Consider the following 10,295-nt stretch of genomic DNA (forward strand, 5'->3'; position numbering starts at 1 on the left):
ATGGTTGAGTAATCATCAATGTAATTTCAATAAAACTTTTTTTTTTTTTTTAAATTGTTTTTAAAATAATTTGATTGGAAATTTTTTTTTTTTTTTTTTTTTAGGCTGCTACTAAATTAAAATAGAAATGCAATAAGAAAAAGAATAAGAAGAGAAGGAGTAGGAGGAGGAGGAGGAGTAAGGGGAAAAGAAAAAAAAAAATTCCGTCTCAAATAGAAATAGATGAAATATATAAACGCGCCTGCGATCCTCTAACGAAGCTGGGCTCTTTCTCTCTCTCTCTTATGTGAGAGTGAGTGAGTCCCCCTCGATTTTGAAAACCCGCAATCCGCCCCATTTCCGTCGCTCTCTTTTGTGTATTGGATTGACAGCCTGCACTATCGTGCCAATATGAGTTACAACAAAAGTTAACATTCAGTTGATCGTGCATTATGTGTCATTTAGATCATTATTCCTACAGTCCGGATATTATTTAGTCTTTAGTGTGTTCGTTGTGTGCGTTTTTACAAGTGAATAGTTTTTTATTTTTTATTTTATTTTATTTAAAAAAAAAAAAAACGGTTTTAATTCGAAACGGTCAAAAACATTATTATTATTATTATTTAAATTCGTGCGTGTTTTTGTGTTTATTTTAACGTCAGAAAAAATTTTGAATGTTTGCTTCGATGGTAGTAACAACATTATGAGGGTAAGTTTTCGAAAATTTCTCTCTCTCTCTCTCTAAAAATTTAAAGTTTTTTTTTTTTTAACTTAATCGAACGATATAATTATAAATTTAAATAAATTATTAAGACGGTTAAAAGCAGACGACGAAAATAATTCACATTAATCGATCGTTAATAAGAAATGACAACATTAATTATGTTTTAAACATAAATATGTTTTTTCTTAAAAAAAATTTCCAAATTTCGATTAGGATAAAATAAATTTTTTTAATTTTGTTAAGTTGTCGACAAAATTTTTGCAAATATGCGACAAAAATTTATTAGACTGAAATAACGTATAAAAAAAAAAAAAAAAAACAAACGAAATTTTTCAAAGGTTAATCTCGTTTAATTTTTTTCTAAAAATAAAAAAACACAAAAAGGAAACCTTGAATTTAAAAAGAAAAACAAAAACAAAATTTTAAATTTTTGACGAAAATATTTTTTATTTGCCAGAAAAATAATTTTTTTTTTTTTTTTTTGAAACGCGAAAAATGTTTTTTTTTTGTTTTAACGCATTCGTAATTTTTGTTTTGTTTTTCCGCAGAGAATTCAACCGCCAAAAAAGGTTTTGAAACAAAAAAAAAAGTCATTTCCTGTCAGTATTGTTAATAAATCGTACGAAAAAGGCAAACGTCCCTGAATTATATCGTCGTATGACATTGTTGTCGACATATTGATCGATACTACTACCCGTCATGGCACTCGGTGAGTTTGTTGGTTGTTGTTGTTGTTGTTTTTATTTTTTTTCAGGTTTTAATCACGTAGAACGAAACGATATCTTTTTAAATCATCAATGATAAAAGGGGGGATGATGATAAAAAAAAAAAAAGGGTAAAAAACGTTATTGAAAACTTTTTCGAATCGGTTGTTTTGTATTTTATTCACGTATTTACCGCCGTCGCCGACTCCGCCAACGCCAACGCCAACAACCTTTTTCTCTCTCTCTCTCTCTTTTCCCCTTTGCCTTTTTATTTTTATTTTTTTTTGTTACTTTCGTAGATTTTTAACGACGAATTTTTTCATTTCACTTTTAACCCCTTTAAAAATTCATTTGACGTTTACAAAAACAAAAAAAATCCTCAATTATTATTATTATTATTATTATTATTATTATTATTATTTCCATGGATTTCCATGAGATTTTTTAATAAAAAATGTTTTTGTCACATCGCGACAGTTGTTAATTTTTAAAAATGTTTTTTCTTTTCTCCAGGAAAAATCGTTTCTTTCCCCCCCCCTCTCCCCTTCTCCCCCCGTCTCGTTAATATTTCATTAGTCATTATTTGATAATTACGAATTTTCCTTTCTTAGTTTATCAGGCTCAATAAAAAGAAAAAGGGAATAAATTGGTTGTTTGGTTGTTCGGTTGTTCAAATCCCTTTGAAAAAAACATTAAACCGAATAAATAATAAGTGAATAAAATGTTTTTTTTTTTTTTTTTTTTTTTTTGATTAATCGAATTATCTACCGTTATATAAAAAGAAATGATTTCATCCATTAATTTTTTAAAATGGCGTCAAATCGATAAATCGAAAAAAAATTTTTTTTTTTGTTTTCTAATCAAAATCTTCGGATTTTCGTGCGTGCGTGCGTGCAAGTCGTTTTTTCCTATAAACTTACCTATTAAATATTTAAACTTAAATAATTATCATCATCATCATCATCATTATTATTTTTTCATTCCATAACCGTTTTGTAGGAGGAATACGTGTTTAGAAATTTAAAAAAAAAAAAAAAATTTTTTTTTTTTATTTATTTACACCCTTCGTGGTTTTAGATTTCTTTCATTTCTCTCTTTCCACGATTTTTTTTTTCTCTTCTTTTGTTTCGTTAATTTTTATTATTATTATTATTATTACAATTGTCGTTTGTCAATGGCGGACTGTTAAAAAAAAAAAAAAATTTTGTTTTGAAAACGAAGAGTGAGAGAGAGAGAGAGAGAGAAAATAGAAAAAATTTTAGTCGAATTCATCGTTTCCGTTTTGTACACGTTTGTAAACGTCCTTGACGTATTTCATGTACATCCGTTAGTTAGTTCCTTTTAACTTCCTGTCAAATTCAAAAAGAAAAATATTTTACCTGTTTTTTTTTTTTTTTTAAATATGCAAATATTTTATTTTATTTTTACCGGGGGTTGGCGGATGAAAGGGTGAATAAAAATCTGGAGAAATATTTTCCAGAAAGAAAAGAAGAAATTGTTTTCAATAACAAAAAACTTCATTTTTTTTTTTCTAATGACAATAATGAAAGAAATGACGAAAGGAAATAATGAGAAAAGAATGACACATGATGACAACACTTCGTTATTATTATTTTTTTTTTCTCTCTCTCTCTCTCGAAACGATTTATTTACATTTTCTACTATTATTATTATTAATATTATTAAAAAAAAAAGGGTCGTAAATTTCATTTCCGTTTATTGAAATTGATTTTTATTTTTCTCTAAGCGAAAAGGAGGATGTGTAAAAACTCATCGTTCATTGGAATGAACGTGTCACCAACGTACAGAACAAAAAAATAGGTCAGGAGAGTCCTTTTAAATTTATTATTTATCTAGCAAAAGTTTTCCATCCATACGTTTCCACCATTTTTTTTTTTTTTGTCTCGAAAGAAAAGTTTTCACCGAATCCAATCCGTATCCCACATCACACACACACACAAATTATTATTATTATTATTTTTTTTCTAAATGATACACGTGATAACCTCAGACCGTTCGGCACTTTTCACCCTTACCAATTCATTCATATTGTGTGTGTGTGTTTGTGACCCTGAAATTAAATAATTCAATAGAATGTATGTATATACGTACACGGACATACAATTTTTTAATTTGAAATCATTTTACGTAAGCTAAACATGGTGAATTATAACGATGATGATTCGGGTGCATTGTAAATCATTTTATCCTCCTATCCCTTGTATAATAAAATACTGTCTTATGTTTCATTCTTAGCAAAGTATTCGACAAGTAAGGATAACAAGTGATTTTTTCTTTTTCTTTTTCTTTCTATTTTATTATTATTATTATTTTTTTTTTTGTCGTACATGACCGGGGGAATTTATAGACTGACTATCGTTTTACTATACAATATAGAACGATGTTAAAGGTGTCGTAATTCGATTAAAAAAAGTAGATACACCTTTTTTTTTTTTTTTTTTAATGCCGAAAACTGCATTGATGGTAGCAGGTAGGTATTTAATTACAATATTATAATAATATATATACGTGAATGGATGCGGCGGTATCGGGAATTGAAAGGGAAGAAAGAGGATTGCCTGGAGAGAAAGAGAACAAAAAATAGTAGCTTGAGTTTCGTTAATTGAATTCGGTTAAACGAATTATGGAATCGAAAAAAAAACGAAAATGATAATAATATTAAATTCTATTCGTTTAATTTTTTTTTTCGTTTGTTTGTTTGTTTTTGAGTTTTTTTATTTTTTTCGTGCAGGAGGAAAAAAAAAAATTTTTTTATTTAATAACGAAATTTTCTTTTTTTTTTTTTTTTTTTTTTTTTTGTTTAGAATTTAAGAAAATGATTCTGACGGCATATTAATATTATTAAATTAATATTTTAAAACTTTTTCTATTTTGAAAAAAAAAAAAAAATTTTTTTAAAAGTTTACTTGTTTAAAATTTCAATAGAAAGAAAGAAAGAAAGAAAGAAAAAAAAAAAAATAAGAAAAATGATTTTTTTTTTTTTTTTATTTTTTTTTTACGGTGAACGTAATTGAGGAAAGGGGAAGGGAAGAAGGGGGAGGGAGGAGGGAAGGGGGGGGGGAAAACGATCACTTGTTATAAAAGAGTTTTTTTTTTTTTCTTATAATGAAACGTGTTATTGATTTCAGATAATCCTTCCTATTTTACCATTCCCGGAGGAACGACCTCGAGCGTGGGTAATCGAGGGGGAAGATTTTCATTAATAAGGAAACACGTTAGAATGGGCACTGGCTCATCGTCGGCATCGGCAAATAATTCATCGTCGAATAAAAATAAAAAAGGTGAACGTTATTCGGTGTTACCGTCGAGCACGAACAATATGAATTCAACAACGACAAATTCTACGTCGAAATCGTCGACGACGACGACGACGACGATGCCGACGTTAGATAGTGCTTTCAGAAGGAGTTTTCGTTCGTTGCTTCAAACAAACAATTTTGAAAATCCAATACAAACGCAAATGTTCGTTTTGGGAATGCCTAGACCATCGGACATAGCACCATCGATTCAACAAATGTCTCATTCGCCTAAAAAACATCACAATAGAAATGCGAGCACGGGTAAAACATTTGGACTGTCGACAAACGACGTAGTCAATACAACTTCTCGATCTCATAAACAAATTGATCTCGTACAAGATGATGTGATACCATCATCCACGGACGCGGATCGATACTATAACAACTCGAATCAAAATGGTAATTTTTTCCAAAGTGGAAGGCGACATTCCATCGGTGCTTATTTCAATCGTAAAACGAATGGTGGTAATCTTACGAGAAAGGAACCCTCACAAATCGAAGAGGAAACAAGCTTTTCTAACGACACGACGTCGAAAGTCGATTTCACGTTTTCGACAACGAAATTGGAAAACGATGATAAGAAACCATCGAAGGAAAATTCCGGAAACCGGAAAAATTGTTGCACCTGCCAAGGACCAAAAGGTAAGATTAAATCATTATTATTATTATTATTTATTTATTTAATCGAGAAAGTAAATTTTATTTATTTATTGGACTATTGAAATCGGTAATGGAAAAAAAAAAAAAAAAAATCTACCGCCACGTTTTTTTAGAATCTTTTTTTTTTTATATTTATTTTTCTCGATTAAATTATTTATTACTTTTTTTTTTTATTGTCGAAAAAACACAAAAACACTCGAAAAGCTTCACTCGTTAAAGGTTTAAAAATGTTTTTTTTTTTTTTTTTTTTTCGCATGTTGGTAAGATTTGCTACGAGAATTTTTGTTTTAACATTTCGTTGGGGAAAAAGTTCGTTGCAGGAAAATTGAATCAAAAAAAATTTTTTTATTTTTTCGGATGGCTTTGTAAAAAAAAAAATTGTCGTAAAATTGATTTTTATTGTTTTTGTTTGTTTGTTTGTTTGAAAATTTTTAAATTTTTATCCGAAAGTAAAAGGAGAAAAAAAGTAGTTTTTTTTCTTGGGGTAGGGGGAGGGGGGAAATGGTAAAGTTTCAAGTTTTTGATTTGATTTTTTTTTTTGCTTTTGGTTGCACGCGCGCAACCGAGCCAAGTGTACGTGCGTTGTTTGCCTGTTTGTCTGTTTGTTTGTTTGTTTGTTTGTTTGTTAAAAAATTGATTTTTATACAAAAAAATTTTAAAATGATGTTATTCTTATCATTATCATCATCGCCATCATCATTCGATTTATCCGTTTACGCGTTTTCATTGTTTTTTTTTTTTTGTCTGATTTTTGTGTCCGACACGTTGCCGCCATTTTATTCCCCCGCTCAATTTTCAGTTCCAACGTACGAAACTTTTCATTTTTTCTTTTTTAATTGATTTGTTTTAAATATGAGATTCGAATGAATGAAAAATAAAAACAATCCGTCATCGATTGTTTACACTTACTTTAGGTTTTCCGGGTGCAAAAAAACGACAGCTGTAATTATTGCGTTATTTTTTTATGTGCTACCACCCCTCCCGCCTCCCCCCAACAAAAAAAAAGTAGTGGCGCTATTAATTTGTTTTTGTTTTTGTTTTGTTTCGAAACCGTGTCGTGTATAAAATGGCACGCTTCATTTGAATCGTAAATAGGTACGTCGTTTCAAACCGAAATCGTTTAGGTTTTCCGACATTTTTATTATTTTTTTCTAATATTTGCGGTTTGAATTTTTTATTTTTAATTATATTTTTACTTTGTCTAAAATTGTTTCTCCCCTCCCCTCCTCCCCCGTCCCCACTCCGATCTCGGTGAGGTTAAAAACTGAGGTAAAAATAAAATTTTGTCGTAAATTGTATATTTCTACAATAGCATCCGTGTTGATGCACGTGTGTCGATTCAATAACCAATTTAACAATTTAGTCACGACTAAACATTTCTGGAAATATAATTATTACAAAAGGAGGAGGAGGAGGAGAAGGAATCATCGGCCTCTCTCCCCCCCCTCTCTCTCTCTCTTTCTCTCAAACATCATAAAAAGATGGTGGTTGAAAACTTTTCATTGATCGTTTAAAAAAAAAAAAAAAAAAATATTCGAGATGAAAAACATAAGTTTCGAATAATAATAAGAGAAATGGAGATTTGATGTAAAATTAAAAAAAAAAAAAGGAGATTCATTCACACACAGTTTAAAATTTTCATTCATAGAATGAATGTATTCATTCATGCGTGTCGTGTTTCGTGGTCATTTTCATTTTCATTTTCGTTTTTTTTTCTCGTTTAACATCGAAACGAATCGTTCAATCAAAAAATACACCGTAGGAAGAGTGACTGGGGGGAGGGAGGGGGGGGAGAAATGAGGAAATATTAAAATTTATTATGTTTTGTTTTTATTTATAACGTTTGAATTTGTTCGTGTGCGTGTGCGTGCGTGCGTACGTCATTATAAGAGTCTGGAATGGAAAGTTGGGGAATGAACGTTTCGATTAAAATCCCATTGTCTTTTCTTCTTGCTCATCTCTCTCTCTCTCTCTCTCTCTCTATCTTTCTACCTTCCAGCACGTTCCCGAAAAATTCGTAAATAAAAATTTTTTTCGTTTGGGATTTTTTCTTCTCTCCCTCAGGCTTATTAAAATAATTTTTTTTTTTTTTTTCTTAACGTTGCGGTAAGCGAGATTCGTTCCGAACGTTTTTCATTATTTAAACGAACGAACGAACGAACGGTACGATTTGAAAAAGGTTTTTTTTTTTGCAATTTCCAAACGTTCAAACCGTTCAAACACAGAGAGACAGACAAATTATTATTTTGTTGAAAAGTTTTGGGTCAACGAACGTGTATCCCGACCGATTTATTAAAGTAATTTTTTTTTTTTTGTTCAAAGACCGAGAGTGTTAACGTCTCCTTATTTTAAACCGAAGTAAATTGCATAATTGTTTTTATTTAAAAAAAAGAAAACTAAAACGATTTTCTTTCGTTTAATATCTTATTTATTACTTCAAAACCAATTGGTCACAGTTAGAAACACGTGAAAACAACGACAAACGGTAGTAGTAATAATAATAATAATAATAACAACAACACGCGCGCGTATACAAACGCGGACACGGATATTTTGTTTTCTTATTTTTAAAAAAATTTATAAATAAGTTTTTTTTTTTATTCAAAAATGCGTTCGTTAGATTTAATCGTTCGATTGCATTATGATCGATCGATCGATCGTTCGAGATTTCCGTTAAGCATTATTTTAAAAAATTTCGAGATCGTTATTATTATTATCATTATTTTTTTTTTTTTAGTTCCACGTTTTTAAAATTTCCCCGTTCGGACGGTTCGACGTGACGGTTATAATTTTTTTTTTTTTTTGAATTTGAAGTCTAAGAGAAACGGCGAGAAAGCGTGCGAAATTTTTTGCGTTTTCAAACGATTGATTTACCGCGGAAATTATTATTATTATTATTATTATTATTTTTTTTTTTTTTCAATCGATTTAATATCGTTTTTCGTTTTTAATCACGAACAAACGTTTGAAAACTTTTCGAAAAATAGAAATAGGAAGCGTGCGTTTTAGAAAATGTCTCGTTATCATCATCATCATCATTATTATTATTATTATTATTATTATTATTATTATTATTATTAATATTATTAATATTATTTTGTACATACGGAAAGGAAACACGGTTGAATAAATGTGTCAACGATTGACGAAACAAAAGTCGAAAAAAAATTTTTTTTTTTTTTTTAATTAAGTTTTCAAGTCGGAGGAAATAAATTTTTTTTTTTTTTTTTTTCTAAATGATTTTCGTTCGTTTTGAACGTAATAGAAACGTTCGGGAAGTTAAAGTGAGGGAAAAAAGCACACGTTCGCACGTTCGTTCGTTCGTTCGTTCGATCTGCAAGGAAGTTGCGTTTTTTTTTTTACGACGATTGTTACCATCCCGTTTATTATTTTTTCTTCCTTTACCTCATTTGAGCACGTGACAAAACGTCATTGTTTTTTTGTTTATGGCGGATATTATTATCATTATTACTACTTTTCCCCTTCCCTCCCTCTCCCCGAATCAATCAATTTTTTTAATAAACATAACACACGAATGAAAAAATTTGACGTGGGAGCAAGCAAAAATAACACTTAGGAATATTGTAAAAAAAAAAAACAGAAAAAAAAAACTGTCACGGGTTGACACGTTATACATCTTCGTAAATAAAAAAAAAAAAAAATTGTGAAAGTGAAAGAGAGAGAGAAAGTGGGGGATAGAGAAGTAAGAGAGAAAGAGAGAGAGAGGGAGTGGGGGGATAGAGGAGTGAAAGAGAGAGAGAGAGGGGGGGGAAATATGGAAAAATTTTTGCGATTGAAAAATACTTATTGTTCGAACACGAGGTTCTTAATCGAAGGATTTGTAAAAGGTTTTCCTCAAACGTCATCATCATCATTATCATTATCGTTGTCGAAAATTCGTTAAAATTTTGAGTTATTTTAAAAATTTACCAAATCGTGAGAGTTTGACGTCAGAGTAAAAATGCCGACGCGTTTGTTTAACATAATCCTTTTTCCTTTTTTCCACCCCTCCCCCCTCCCCGAATCGAACCTTTTCATTTTGTTACGGGATGGTATCGCACCCTGACATTGGTAAAAAAAATTAGGATTTCGTTTAAGTCATTAAATGTGGGGTTTAATTAAAAAATAATTTCAAACAAACACCTTTGACGACATGTTGTTTTTTTAAAACAATAAAAAATTAGTGTTTGAATACATAATTATTACGGGTCTCTCTTATACGACATCCCTCTCATTCTATCTCTCAACCTGAATGAATTGGAAAAAAAAAAAAAAAGTATTAGCACGCCAATATGAACGCGCGCGTGACGGATGTGCGAGTCCGACATAAATAGACAAAAAAAAAAATCACTTTTGGTCTTGTACTCTTTTTTTGTACAAATTTTTTTTTTTTTTTTTCGTTTGTTTGTTTGTTTGTTTGTTTGTTTCTCTCTTTCTTTCTCACTTGCGATTGAATAGGAAACGATTAAATGAAACTCATGCTTATCATTCAGTTTATATGTTTTGCTGAATCGTGGTCGTCGTCGTTGTATATATGGTAACCGTTTGGTTGGTTGGATGTTATATTTCCGGTTGGTCGAACGACGACGACGACGACGACGACAACCAATCAAATCAATCATAATCATAATAATAATCGATCATTAAAAATCAATATTAATAATTTTTTTTTTTTTTTGTAATTTGTTTAAAGTCGAGTCGGTGTGTTTTTATTTATTCCTCGTACCAAAGGTACGTTTTGTTCGATTATTATTATTATTATTTGCGTTTAGTTTTATTTATATTAATAATAATAATAATAATGAGTAGTGTATGTGTCTTTGTTGTCGTGATGGCGATTGCGGTGGCGTCGGTCGTATTGGTAGCGTAGAAAAGGAGGTGAGGGAGAGGGGGGAAAGGGAAAGGAAA

The 10,295-nt window shown here is 30.2% G+C and overlaps 1 protein-coding gene across 1 annotated transcript; it reads left to right on the top strand.

Moving 5' to 3' along the window:
* Positions 1-4,533: 4,533 nt before the first annotated feature.
* On the top strand, positions 4,534-6,258 carry Phum_PHUM577890 (uncharacterized protein; the record flags this gene model as incomplete). The annotated part of the gene is given in 4 exon segments (XM_002432191.1): positions 4,534-4,540; positions 4,557-4,782; positions 4,831-5,369; positions 6,245-6,258. 4 exon segments carry the CDS (start codon positions 4,534-4,536, stop codon positions 6,256-6,258), a joined length of 786 nt encoding a protein of 261 aa, XP_002432236.1.
* Between the last annotated feature and the right edge of the window lie 4,037 nt (positions 6,259-10,295).

This window comes from Pediculus humanus, genomic scaffold (assembly GCF_000006295.1).
Source record: "Pediculus humanus corporis 1103172108307 genomic scaffold, whole genome shotgun sequence".
Classification (NCBI taxonomy): Eukaryota; Metazoa; Arthropoda; class Insecta; order Psocodea; family Pediculidae; genus Pediculus; species Pediculus humanus.